Here is a 15,062-nt window from a genome sequence, read left to right as displayed (position 1 = left end):
GATCGATTTCGGTGTTTCGGTCGGCTAACGAACTTCGAGGTCCCCGTGCGACCAGCCCGACAAAAGAAAACCGGCGATCGTTAAGTCGAGATGGGGTCTTTTAGTTTTTTTTTTACTGCGTCTCGATACGCTAATCCCATTGATTAGCTACCCATCCCTTGCAGAATTCATTTAGCTCTTTCTTGATGCAAAGTATTGCAACGTGGAAGTAGAAAATTTGTGTTAGTCAGGTAGGATTATTGTGACTCGAGAATTTAGAGCATTCGTTTTGTAAATTCTGTTTTTCTGTTTGTTAAGTAAGATTGATCCTGAAGGCTGTCCCTTCGAATTTCGTTCAGGAAAATCGCAAAAGGTTCTTTCCAGAGAGGACAAACTCACCTGGACACTCTGTGCTGTGCGATCCTGCCATGACTGGGCAACGTGACGTTGCTGTCGCTTTTCGACCAGGTCACCGAATTCTTCGCATCCGGTAGCTCGACCTTGCCGAGATAAGCCTCGCAGAATAATCTTGCTGCTCCTCCCAGGGGTACCAACTGTGAGGCTGGTCTGTAGGTTGGGAGAGGCTTTCCTGTGTAGCCTCCGGATTTTTCACCTGGAAATGCAACAAGCCCTTTACAAAATGTGTATTAGAAAGCTAAAGATACTTGCTAGAACTGAATGAAAATTCTACATTGTCTGAAACAATAAAAATCAGTGACTCGCTCGTGCAACTTCTTCGTTTATTCGACACATAAAATTCTCAAGAAATTCACGACCTCGCCGTGCTCCATTATCCTAGGTTTATTAAGCAAACGACGCGTTCGTTTGCGAAAAAGCGCGCGCCGGATTCGCGAACACCAATTCGAGAGCGGAAGCGCGAGATTTAAAGAGCTCGCGTTCTCGCGCGAATAACAATAATAATAACAATAATGGATATCTGTTCCGGTGCATAACGACGCATAACTCGTTACCCGCCGGGGCGCTACGGTTTAACCGGAAATAAATAATGGGAACCACGGTGGGTTTCGCTTAGCCGAGGAAAAATACAACGCGCGTTTAATCGGAACGTGAATTACCGTAGAGAGAGAGTCCCCTCTCTCTCTCTCTCGCTCTCTCTTCCTCTCTTTCGCTCTTCTCAACGCGCAACTGATATTTACTCGAACACAACTTGTGCTGTAATCCGTTTACGTTCCATTATCCGCTTCCTGTTTCCCATCTGCGTTCCGCGTCGCGAAGGGCCGGCTCTGTTTCATCGTCAAACAAACGCCGCGCTTTTCTGTACGCTCTCTGCACCACCGTTCTGCACCCGTGGTGCTTCTATGGAACAGTATGGTGTTCCGTGTTCGTGTTCGAGTTTTCGAGGGAACAAGCGAGAATTCGATGGAGGGACAAGCCGGCTTCGGGGAAGTTCGTCGTTTCAAAGGGCGGCGAGGATCTACTTCCGGCCCGTTCGACCGCGCAATCTCGACGAGAACCCTTGTTGGCCAGTTTATGAATTCGTTGGCGAACGTTGGGGATCTTCAAAGTGGGTTTCTCCGATCGTGAATGATCGTGGAACGAGTGCGAGCCCGGCACTGCTTCTCGTGAGCTTTTGTTTAACTAGTACTCTGATTTGTGTTTATTTATCGATAGGTGAATAGCTGTGTACAAACAAACGCTGTTCGTTCAATTTATCGGGGTGGCTTTTCACCCTCGTGTCAATAACCGAAATGTTGCACTCTCTGCCGCACCGTTATGACAAAAGTGAGTAGATCATCAAAACATCGTTTCGTTATTTTCGATTTAAGTAAATAATTAAATAAAGAATGCGAAATGTAATGAATGCTGACAATTTTTATTTTCCATATAAATGTAGTGATCAAAGTCTAGTGATCATCAAAGAAAAAGTTCAAAATTTTCAAAATAAAAATTGTCTGTACTCTTTGCAAGCTATAACAGCTAATTAACTATTTATTTCTTGTCTTAATCATTTTAACAAATCGGAAATAATGCAACAATTCCATTCTTCTGCATTTGATCTATCCATTTTTATGATAAGTGCATAGAAATCACATACAGGAACAGTGAGAAAATAAAAATCTGATTTTCATCAAATTATCTGCGACCACGTGAGTATTGGAAGCCTCTAGTCTCTAGTCCAACGACGTTCCACAAATACTACTCTAGTCCAAAGCTTCGACGGTGTACGCAGCTCCAGAGGTCCAAGAACTTCCAGGAGATTTCGATCCTAATAAGGTCGAGAGAACTTTCGGGCGGTTCCTATTCTCCGGCTCCTCGCGTGGGTGACGGAGCCTTTAATCGACTCGAATCGCATAATCGTCCACCGGAAGACACCGTCGAGGAACTTTTCATAACCTCCGCGGAAAGTATTCCTCGGGACCTGGTCGGCGACGCCGTCGAGTCGCCGTTCTCGCGAAAGTGGCGTAATTAAAGCGATTTTCATTTCCCGGGTCGATTCATTCTGTTCCTCGGGCTCCGCCCACGCGCCGAGAATAATTACGAAATTTCATTTCCTCGCGGGATCCCGCAAATTATCCTTCCACCAAGGCCTCGCCGAAAGCGTACCCAGAAACCCTTTCGCCGGCCGGGATTAAGATCCAGCCGCTCCGGAGTGTGATTTTTCTTTCCCACGGAAGTTCCTTCCGCGAAGACGAGCAACAAAGTTGCCAACTGCGGAAGTGGTCTCCTCGAGCAGCCGGCTTTCCACGAAAATTTTCCGAGCGTCGAAGTTGCCGCTCGAACATTTTTTTGAAAATTCTCTCGGTAAGTTCTGCGTCCCCAGGAACACGATCAATTGGTGAAACTGGGGACAGAGTTGTTGGGGAAATTTAAGGGAGTCGAGAGAAATGGCGCCCGAAGGTGCAGACTTAAAAAGTGATCCGGGAAATGTGTTGCGAGACGTGCGAGGGGAATCAATTTTACTGTAGAACTTACAGAATTCTGCCACCATCTATATGGGATGCTTTCATAGTGACAATTGCAAAAAGGGATCTTCCGTGCAACAGTGCGCGAGGAAGCGTCTGAGCGTTAAACACGAAGAAACTTGTTTCACGTCTTATCAATCCAGACTTCGTTACACACCATCCCGACTTCTGTTTTGACGTGCCGAAAGCAGAACGAAGTTAATCGATTCGAACCAGCTCGCATACGATGCCTTTCCGACGAGGAATTCGCACCTGTTCGAGCTTCGAATGTATCGAACCGGAGGAATCGATCGAGCGATCTCTATCGTCACAGACTCTCCCGCGGGAGCACCAGAAATTCCCAAGATTCATAAACGCACGGAAACTTAATATAAACTGCCCTAGAAGCTGCGGAAACTTCGAAGCCCGTTCCGCCTCGCTGTTAAAACGCGAAAATGTTCCCGGCGTACGAAAGTACGGACGGTGAAAGACAATTTTTGGCCAGCTTTAATATTGGTCGCCCCTGAATCACTAATTATGTGATTTTCGAAGGTTCTGTTGATCTTAAAATTGCATACTACTTCAAAAATCCGGGAATAGTCTTATAGCTGGATAGAACATTGTAGAAATTGCATTGAATATTGTCTTGAGAGTCTTGAGACTATCTTGCTGCTTGTGTGTGGAACGCGTTCAGGGGGCGTGGCTTCCGTGCTCTCAGCTAAAACAGTACCCTCAGGAGCAATTTTTACCCATGTTTGCTTTAAAATAACGTTTCGCGACGAATAATGCCAAAAGAAAGCGATAAAAAACTGTCTACTGGTTTTCTTCATGTAAAAGTGCCTTGAGGGGGCGTGGCTTTGTTGCTCTCAGCTCCAATGAACCCAGAACAGTGCTCTCAGTAGCAATGTTTACCCGTGTTTACTTCAAAATGACGTTCCAAGAGAAATAACATCAGAAGAAACAGATAGAAGATTATCCGATCTATCTGTGTACGTTGGAGTGTCTTGAGTGGGCGTGTCTACATTGCTCTCGACTTCAACTGAGCCAGAACCAAGCAGCGTAGAGTGGTCTGCCAATGACGACGAAGAGAAAGGTAAAATAATATTTATCTTACTCCTGTAAAGAAAAGCTTGAGTGGGCGTCTCTTTATTGCTTTTAGCTTCACCGGAGCCAATCGGAATTGAGTAAATCCGTAGCGAAGGATTGTCCTGGCGATGATGCGTCAAGATAGTCGTAGGCGATAATGGGGATAGCGGGACCCTACGGCTATTTCCGCTGGGCGAAAGGAGGAGACGGGGTTGTAAGTCCCCTGCGCGGTGGGGTTTTTTAGTGGGTAGTGCGCAAGCGAGCCCCACACTTCCCCCCCCTGACTGTCATCTTTAAGGGCGAGCTAGTGCATGAATGCATTTTTCCCCACCGCCGCAATAAATTAAAAAAAAGCTTCACCGGAGCTAGGGAACTTCTACACAAAGCATGTATCCTTATTTTTTTTTCTATTTCCGTTACGTAGTTAGAAATTAACCTAGTGGGCGTGGCTTCGATGCTCTCGGTGAAATAAAGAATCCACTAACTATAACCAAAGTTTAGTAACTTCTTCTACCAACTTCTACAGACTTCAATTGACTCGTTAGTGCCCTAAACAGCCGTTGCTCATTAACAGAGCCACGCCAGTGCCCCCCAGGGCAGTTTGCTTAATTTTCGTCGCCCCGGGCACCATGTTCAACGTGACCATTGCATCAGGACCACAGCGGATCTGATAGCGAGGGTTCCAGATGAGCGTGCTGCAATCAAACAGTGGATAATGTTTGTTTCTTGGAAAGTGCACTCGAGGTTTGCGTGTACAGGGTCTGCGACAGCGGAGGAGGAGGATCTCAGAGGGATGCGTCCTATTGATCCTATTGATCGGATCGGCAATCGAGTGGAGATCCTCGGAACTGTCTCCTTGCTGGACGGGGCCCCTCCTATCGAGAGGATCCTCGTAGCATATTACACGACCACGTGCACACGTAATATCCACGATATATCGTTTGATAGGATCGCGGAGCCTGGTGTGCATACAGTTACGTGCACGAGAATGCGTCACGTGTCGCGATGCACACACCTTAAGCCGCGTCTCCATTGATGATCGAACGAGAATCAATCCTGCATGATCACAATTCTGGACAACGAAATCTTGGAAAGTTATTCGGATGAATTTCCAACAACCCATCGAGAAAACGAGTCAGACGTTGGTGCAAAACAAAATTTTCATTTATCCTCTGAATAATGTCAGTTCAGTCAGAATATTTAATATTCTCTTGTAAATTGCATCTGATTATTTTTGCCATAAGTGCATAAAATCCGCAGTCTACTGGGGAATCTACAGTAATCTTGCAATTACAAAAGGTCATACATTCCGGGTTAAATTTGCAACTTCGTTACACGTTGCGCCAATTCGCAGCGAAGTGGATTAGGCTGGAAATTTGAATTTATCTTCCACGACTCGACTATTAAGCCTGTCCAGATTCACGCGCTCGCGCTGTCAGGTTTGATTAAAATTTTTGTCGCGCTGCGTTTTGTCAAGTTACGGGACGCCATGAATGCATAAACATGCGCAGTCTAATTATGACGGCACCGCGAGCATTATGAACACTAAAACGCTGACGCTAAAGCGGCACGGAGTTAGTTTACTTGCTCGTTGTCGCGAACGTACTTCGTTGGGACCAGACTTTGGACACGTTCACGCGAACTCGGGATCCGAGACGATAGCTCGCGAGGAAGATCGCTGGCAACTTTCTGCGCTTTGCTGGAAATGTTGCTGAATTAGGGAGATCATGACGGAATTTCCCGTGGGTCAATAGTCACATTCGTGTGCACTCGAAAAAGTTACGAAGACGCGACTATCAATGGTATTAGGGTGTGCAAATAAGTTCCCCCTCCCCTTTTTTTCTACGATCATAACTTCTGATTGAACTCGAATTACTTCCCGATTTTGGTGCTATCTGAAAGAGCGTTCTTTTAGCTTTACGAAGAGTTATGATGAGTGCTCGAAGAGTTTCCAGTCCTAAGCAACAACTTCAAGCAATACGGCGTGCGAGAAGCATCGTTTGCGTCACTGCTTGTTTTTTGCATTCCAGCTTAGGAAATCAGCTGTTGAAGCTATTGAAATGGTTCGCGCGGCACAGGGAGAGAACGCTGTATCTTAGAGAACATGCAAAAAGTGGTAACAAAGATTTAAAGACGGGAATTTTAATTTAGAAGACGACGATCGTTCAGGTGCACCGAGAAAGTTTGATGACGGTGGGTTAGAGGAATTGCTCGACGAAAATCCGATCCAGACGCAAGAAGAATTGGCAGAAAGATTGGGGGGCACCAGATAAGTTCTTTACGTACATAAAATGTAATAAAATCTTGAATTTGGAAAAAAAGGGAAAGAACTTATTTGTAATATGTATATAATTCTTAAAAAGAGAGTTCAAACTGGCGGAAAGAAGGCGTAGAAATTTTTATTTAATTTTATTTAGTTCATTGAGAAACATTTCTACGTTTGATTCGACAGGGAATTTTCTATGTCAACGAAATTGATCCGATGTACATCACCGAACAAATTTGCGAACTACAGGGAATGCAACAATATTCTACATTATTTTGCAGAACAATAGGGCAGTGTATTGTTGCAATTTCGACATTTAATTCAGTGATCCGACAGACTTCGACGAGTCAATTAGTGGATTATCATGCATAATTAAAATGGAAAATGGCGGTTTGGTGTTTCGCAGAGTTAAGTGACGCCATAAATCACAAGCATTGTTCCGTTCACTGGCCGAATAGCTTTCTGTCCATCCCGCGGCACGAACGAACCAGGTGTGGAACTTGGTACGTGCACCGATGCAACTGCAACTGCACCAGCCGATGGAATTGACGCGAGCGTACATGTACGTCATCCGCAAATCCTGCTCCGTGATCGTAACGTGCACGGAACGCTGCCAGCCTCGATCCACTGGCTTTCCCGAATATGCTACTAATACCGATTATGCTAACGTCACCGTTCCCAGGCCGCGTGAAAGCTCTTTCACCCGGGGAAGAGCGAACACGTCGATTCGGAACGATTTCTCTGGTCCTGGATCCAGTTTCAATGTCATTTCGATCTGGATCTGCCATCTTGATCTGCACTGAATCCTTCGAAAAGTCCTTGCACAATATTATCTATTGGTAATTGGCAGTTGAAGTGTACTCTTCAGACAATAATTATTAGACAATGCTTTGTCCTTCGAGACAAAGGAATTTTGGTCCATCAGTCTGGAAATCTTGGAAAAGATACGTAGAAAATAATTACACCGTGGATTTAACAAGTTCGTAGCATGTTCCGATGTAATATTGGACGCGGTATTCACCAATTTCCGGAAAGTTAAACAAATATTTCTTAATTGTCTTTATGCGATGCATACGCAAGTACAAAACCGAATGCTTGAATAAAATTCCACAATTTGCAAACAATTGTCAAATAATTAAAACAATTCCGCCGTTCTCCCTTGCAAAAGCGTGCCACAGAATTTCACAAATCTAGTAATTACTTTATCAGCAACAACGCCGCGGAAACACATTTCCGCGGGAGCTGCATTTACGAGATTGCGTGTTTTACGAGTACCAAGAAAGAAATAACACGGTGTTGCAGCCGCTAGAAATTTAGTATCGCGTTTTCGGGGACGCAGATGCTGATGTTTCGAAAAATTGCTCGCCTGAAATATGCGTGTCTCGAAGATGGGCGAATTTATACGGGAACACAGCAGTGCTCAAACAACCTTTCGGATCCGCGAGCGAACGCATTAATCTCGAGAACTCGATGCACATTTTCCCGGGAAGAAGGATCTCTTTTGGAAAGATCGTTTCTCCGTGATTCATCGCTTTTACCGTGTTCGAGGGGGTTGCGGTTGATTTTGAGGGGGTCGATGATGGATAGCGTTCGAAGGTGATGGCGGCCTGTTCGAAATTGCGAATAGTGCGAATCCACGTGTCGCGCGACGCACGTGCACCGCGGTGCAACGCGCATACATATCGGAATTTTGCGGCTGGTCAGGACGACCTGCAATTCTCGTGAAATACGCGACCCTACGGGACCCTCGTAAAAGTCGTTTTGCATCTTAAAACGGCGGGAACTCTCGCGTGGATACACTCGGAGTCGAAAAGGTTTTATACGAAAGTGTTTCATCTTCTAACTACAGCTCTTCTATTCGACACAGATTAGAAATACAATTTTGAGATGCGGATATTTACACAAAATAAAAAATTCTCGAATTAATTGTAGTGGACATTTAGCCCTTACCATTATTCACAATATTGTTTACATTATTAAATATGTTGGTATCTAATCAATTACTACACATTTAAGTATTGTATGAGGTACTACATCAATTTCTCATCCATAAAATGAAAACAATCATTTACATATGTATTGGGTTGGAACGAAAGTTCGTAGCGTTTGTAAATTAAAATTGAAAGCTAAAATTCAGATAATTATTCATAGATTTATTCAATTACATATTTTCCATTCTGTTCCATTACCTTTTGCCATTTTTGTGGTAATTTCTCGTGTTATTGAATAAACATATGAATAAATACCTTAATTTTATCTTCGCTACGAACTTTCTTTCCAACCCAATACAATGGAATTGTTCTAGGTCAGAAGAAATGTTTAAATTTCGCGTTAAAATAGCTCCGACTACAAAGGATTAAAATTGGAGAATGATCTCTGGGAGTGCATACTGCACTCGGTTGCATCGTCCATTGCAGAAGAGCCGCCGGATATTTCACGGCGAGACGGTGTGTCCCGTGTGAAACTCGATCGCGCGATCGACGGGATTATTATTATTCTTGATCGAGGTAAACCCGTGCCGGCGATCGACCGATAAATTAAACGACCCCCGTGCTATATTCTATGGTTCCCCGTGACCTCCAGGCCTGTATCTTCCGCGTGGTTACGAGCGAGAGCTTCACTAACTCGCGTTACTGCCTCGAGAGGAGGCACACCAGGAAGAGTTCCAAGAATTCTGGTTACCGCGGCGAACAAAAGGGCGCACGACTCCTTTCGTGGTTTTAAGAAGGCTTCTCGGAACAGCGCGTGGGTAGCTTTATTCAAATACTTGCTATTCCCTTCTCTCTCTCTTGCTCTCGTCTCCCCTGCTTCTCTCGCGATCTTACAGTTCCTCCGGTTTCTCCGTCGATCCTGGTCACGGCGAGAGAAATCGATGGGACTGGATGTCTGCGGTTGAAATTTTCGAGAATCCCACTTGTGGAATACTTCGGATGGTGTACCTGGGTCAATCTGGACCCCTACCTTATTTTCGTTATAGACAATTAACCAGTATGCCAATCGTTTAAGGGAAGTTGTGATCTTCGGAAAATTTGAATGCTTTTAATTTTTGTACTGGTTTGCTTTTAATGATTTCTGTATGAAACCTAGACTAGTATATCCGCGACGTTTTCCTGATTAAAATGAGTCCAAACACGATGCAGTTGGGACTACATTTACTCGTCTAATCCACGATATAATATTTATTCTATCCAATCTTGAACTAAACAACTAATATGCATCGAACTATATCATGTCTGTACACATTTTAACCAGAAAATTGTCACGAATATGTTGGTAAAAATTTTGACGGGAAAGTGATTAACAACAAAGAAGTTCTATCACGATGACTAATTTTCCGCTTCGGTATCCCCTTCAAAATGAAAGACGTCCTCTCAGTGCCAACATCTCCATTAATGGAAGGCTAATGGCAGTGGAATTGAAGGATTAAGATGAGGCTCGCTTAGCTTATTTTTCCAGATTGGTTGGCGCGAAAGATTTTTCGGTGAAAGCCCATAGTATTTTCGCCTGGGGCTGAGGCTCGATCAGGCGAGAATCGGGAATAGCCGGAATATCCGATATAATGGCTTTGTCTTCTCAAGCGGAAGCTTATTGGGCCATCGTGGTTCCGGCCGAGCAGCTACGGAGGGAGAGGAGCAGCAGGATTCTCTCCTCCTCGGCGATCGGCTTAGCCCGGGACACGCGATGCTATCGGGCCACCGCAGGACATCGCAGAACCGCTCTCGCGTTTCCTCGTTACACCAAGCCGCTCTGGGTAATTGATTAACATCCTCGCGAAGGCTATCGGCCGTTAACTATCCGCTACAATGCCTCAGGACGGCCAATCGAACGTTACGACCCGATCGCAACACTCCAGGGAGTGAGACAGAGAGAGAGAGAACGGGGAGAAGCTGATTTATTCTCGACCTTGCTACCCTTTTCGCCAACCCCCTCCTCAGAACTTGATATACAGCGTGGGGAACTCGATCACCTCGAATAACTTCGAAATTATGTATTAATAATTAAGTCTTTTTTATTGTTGCAGAAAGAAACGAATTCCTGAAAAACTCTTGTGCCTTTAAATTGGTGCGGACGACTTTAATGAGATATTAACGAAGGTTTTTGAAAGTTTAAGCTTATACGAAAATGGTCAGTTAAATTGACAATTTTTATTGGGTTGGCAAGAAATTTCGGTATTTTAAGGTGGAATAGAGCCCAATCTTTTATCCAAGCAATGAATTTTAATGAATAACATATTCTCCCTTTTGCTTGATGATCTTTTGCCAAAAATAATAAATAATAAAATATTTTCTTGGTTAAAGTTCATTGCTTGAATAAAGAAATTCGGTTTTATTTCACCTTACAATACCGAAATTACTTTCTTGCCAACCCAATACTTTGCACACAGATCCACAGTGTAACAATAACTATCTCGAGGAAAAATGTTACCAGCCTCGATGCAAGTAACCAAAGTGTTCTTCACCCTGTCCACGGTCCGAAATCTTGAAAATTGGGTTGGCAAGGTAAATACAATTTCGTAAAGTGGAAGTTTATGGAGAAAATCTCGCAGGAAAATTGCCAGAGAGTTGACAAAAGATTCGAGCAAGATGGGCGACTAATTTCCAGTCGAGTCACGACTGGACTATGCATCAGTGTTTAAAGTTTCAACGTGGACCGTGCATTTTGAAGTCTCAAAGAGCGAGAGAGAGAGGGAGAGAGAGTGAAAGAGAAAGAGAGGAGTGCAACGAACCCCGAATCTTTTCGTCTGGTGAAACAGCGCGGAAAGTACGTAAACCGTGGACGTTTCCGCAGCTGCGGGGAATAATCCGCGATCCGTGCGCATGCATATGCATTCCGGGATGCACGCGTCATCCGATAAGGCACCGTAGCTACTCCGGTTCCGTCGTTTCCGCTTCGCCGAGCGCGTAGAGCCCTCTGTGTTGGAGCCTGGCATCCTTCTCCATGGATTAACCTAACCCTTCCGCCAAGAAAAATGATCGTGAAACTTCATATTTCTCGGAGCCGGTTGCTCCCTTTCACACCGGCGAGATCTTTGTTCCCTGTAAGGTCATGGTTCCGGGCGAAATGGAGAAACACATGTATCGGATACCATTTTGTTACTGAACTGCAGTAATGCCTCGATTCATATGACAGAGATGTGCACGATATTTTCCACAAAAAAGCGATAGTAAATTACGGTTGCAGAACAGTTGCAGCGAATTTGAGTAGCCAGAGGCCCCATACCAATTTAGTACATATAACTTCGTTATTTTCAATTATATTTTTATGAAACTTTTACCAGATCACATGCTGGCTATTTTACCACGCTTATATTAGCTTGCCGAGTTGTCGTTATTGTATGCGTCAAATCTTGTAATCGAATTTTAAACCACTTCCCGATGAGCTAGAGACTTGAAACTATAAACATAGCTCCGAACTGGATGATAATGCAATATTAAAAAAACAAATTAAAAAAAAACTGTACGTTCAGGAGAAAAAAGAAATTTTAATATTAACCGTCACACCTCGTCGCGCGACGCTTGGTAGTACGTCATCGCGTTCAGCGATCCCCACTCCGCGCGCTAGCGCTTCCTACTCCACTACGCGTTCCCACTCCGACTCATCCCCACTCCACAGACCCATTTCGCACTCAGAAATCTTCCGTGTTCCGTTCACTCAGTACCATTTGGGACAATTTCGGACTCCATCAAGAGACGTCGTCTCTCGGAGTCATCCCCTCATTCTGTCTCGCGTATTTCCATATCTTGCGTTTCTATATCTTACTATTCCATACCAGTGTTACTATATCTTGTGTTCCATTTAAAAAGGACTAAAAAGTAGAAAATAAAAAATATATAAAAAAAAACTTTTTAAAAACCACGCTTATATTAAAATGCACTAAAAAGGAGAAAATAATTTTTTTATACATTAGTGACTATATAAATAAAAGCGTGGAGCGTCCACGAAGATTACGTTAATATAGTTTAGCGCTCCGCGCTTCTCTATTTATAGTTACTAATGTCTAAAAAAAATTATTTTCTCCTTTTTAGTGCATTTTAATATAAGCGTGGTTTTTTTATATAATTCTTTTTTCTTGTTAGAATGAGATCAATTACGACACCGTTCGCATCACATTCGCCTGTTTAATCCACGATTTAGTAGAACCGACAACGTGCAAAACTTTCATTATCTGATTTCGTAAATATTGACGAGGAAAGGGGATATGAGAAGAGCATAAAAACAGTGTTAAGCACAAGTTTGGAGCACAAGAATGGCAACCGTGAGGTGTGCTATACGTTCGAGAGCTCGAGATAAATAAATAAGTTCCGTAGACGATGCGTCTTATCCCAGACTTCCTAGTACGCCGTCGCGTCGGCTCAGCCGAGACTTTGCTGCGGTAAACTGTGAGAGGGTTAAGAGCGTCAGGTGGTGTATTTCGAAACGATATTCTCGGGTCGGGACCCTTTATTCGTAGCAGACAGCCAATTTTTGGTTCGAGGCTGAATATAGGGGATGCATCTATTCGTTTTCTGCAGGATCTAAATCGAATCGATTGTGTTACGGTGAATAGCAGAAAATAGAAGTTCTAACTTGTTCTTTTATAGTGCACGTTCTGTATTCTTACCTGCACCTCTTTTCTAAAACCCTAATTTAACTTGTAGACTTAGATTTTCAGCAATTCCAATTTGCACGTAGCTATCAGTCTTTATTGAACCAAATGGGTTCGAGCATAGGGGCTGAATCAACCTCTGCTGAAGTGAGTAACAAAAACAGAGGAATTCCTTTTTCTTTCTTGGTGTAGGTTCTGTATTTGTATATCTACACTTTTATTAAAACCCCAAACTATCTTGTGGACATAAATTTTTGATAGAAATAGCAATTAGCCCGTAGCTATAGATCTTCATTGGGCCAAACAAGTTGCTCGAGTATAGGGGATGAATAAACTTCCTGGATTCTCTCTTCTAGAGACAATCAAACCAAACTCTCATTTCTCGCAGAAGCAGATTCCCGTTCAGAGATCTCAATTTTTCCAGCTTCTAACAACTTCTTTGAATATAGGGGATGAGCCAATCCGTCTTCGGATCCCAAATTACTCGAACCCGGCTTAGGGGGTATCAGAAAAGGCGGCTCAGCGCGAACGGAAGGATTCTCAAGCAGTCTAAACGGCAGTTAAAACTTTCGTAGCCGGCGGTACGGGGGTGTGTGCTCGCGTTAACAGGGTGAAATGGCGCGGCAAAGAAGGAGAAACCCCGGGTTTCTCGGTTAAAGGTGGTCGGCATGAAAGGTTTCCCATTCGAATCGGTTGGTGGCGAGCGATGAAAGGCGAGCAAGAACAGAGCAGAGCGAGCGTATAGTTAGAAGCGCGACAAACAAGGGGGTGGAAGCTGAAAGAGAGGAACGGGTAAGGAAAGAGAAAGCCCTGGTTGTGTTCCGGGGCGAAACGAAATTAATTTCCGAGCGAGTAACCCCTTGGTAACTCGGCCCGCATAAATATGCATACACATTTAGGGGGGTGGTAGAGACGACGCCGTCGACGCCGCCACGAGAGAGAGAGAGAGAGAGAGAGAGAGAGAGAGAGAGAGAATTATGAGCCAATACCTCAGGGCTAAGTGCACCGAGTGGTTGTGCGCCACATACATTAAGTAAATGCGTATGATCTCGTGCGCAGGCGAGAGGAGGCTGTGCCGATCATGCTACCGGTAATGCAATTAGCCGAACCGACGGACGCCACCGCGCTATCTCTCCTGGCTATTTCTGCCCTCGACGTCTGCGTCGACCTCGCAGACCGTTTTGCCTTGTAAACACCTCACCCACGGGTCCGAGAACGCGTCTCTTTGGGACTCTAGGGAAGTTTTACACTCTCGACTGATTGTTTTAGCTGACGAGAATTGAAACGACGGTTTTTGGAACGCTGGGACGCAAAGGGTTGAGGTATTTTGGCAATAACTTTGTTACGTCCTAAACCTAATAATCAATGAGATATTATGGAGATGATTTTCAATATTTAGCTACTACCCACATACTTGGAAGCTAGCAGGTTCCCTCGACACCGCGTAGTGCCAGTACAAGACCACTTTACGGTCTGCGGACAACTTTATGGGAACCATAAACTCTCGGCCCACTCGCGAACAATGTCAAATCGAATAGATACCCACCCTCATCTGCAATACTTGGAAAGCCATGCCGTGCTATCGTCTTATATCGAGAGAACTGTACCGATTAAGAACAGACTTTTTCCCCTGAAAATATTAGGTTGTCCCAAAAGTTGGTTTTCGATGCATGCACATAATGCAAATTCATATTAAGAAGTACTAAAAAATATTAACATAAACATTATCGTATTGTTTGTATTTATTTAGCGACATTAAAGGAACACATTCCGGAAGGAACTTTTGGGACAACCTAATATAATAGCAAGGAAATCAGGCCTGTATGGTAGATCTGGAGTAAATGAAATTCGCGTAATCTGAAGCAATGCCAATCGAAGTCGCCAGTTAGAGTCGCGTGTTCTCTCGCAGTTTCTCATCGCGACTCTCGCTCTCGCTGGCCGCAGAATCTGGTCCGAGCCACGGTGTCCGTGGTTTCGAATCGTTCGGAAAGTTCGCGGCTCGGCGTCTAGAATAAGGAGCGGCGTTTGCCGTAAACTGGGACGAGCGTGAGAGCGTAATTAGTCGCGGACATGGTAGGAGGCACACGCGAGATACCGTGAAACGGCAGAAATTCGTTCGGGGAACGGTGCTAATCGCGTTTCCCCGAAGCGAAGGCGACAACGGGGCTCGGCCCCGCTTCGCTCTGCTCCGCTCTGCTCCGCGTTCGTCTCTCCGCTCCTTTGCTACGCTATCTCTCGGTTC

General features: G+C 44.4%; 1 protein-coding gene across 1 annotated transcript in view; it reads right to left on the bottom strand.

Annotated features, from left to right (window-relative positions):
- Nucleotides 1-15,062, bottom strand: part of LOC143214553 (interleukin-1 receptor accessory protein-like 1-B) — a 187,021-nt gene that overhangs the window by 48,081 nt on the left and 123,878 nt on the right. The window contains exon 3 of the mRNA XM_076435766.1: nucleotides 379-592. Within this exon, the coding sequence (XP_076291881.1) occupies nucleotides 379-592 (214 nt within the window). The remainder of the gene's footprint in view (nucleotides 1-378; nucleotides 593-15,062) is intronic.

This window comes from Lasioglossum baleicum, chromosome 12 (assembly GCF_051020765.1).
Source record: "Lasioglossum baleicum chromosome 12, iyLasBale1, whole genome shotgun sequence".
NCBI lineage: Eukaryota > Metazoa > Arthropoda > Insecta > Hymenoptera > Halictidae > Lasioglossum > Lasioglossum baleicum.
This window is presented reverse-complemented; position numbering and strand designations above follow the sequence as displayed.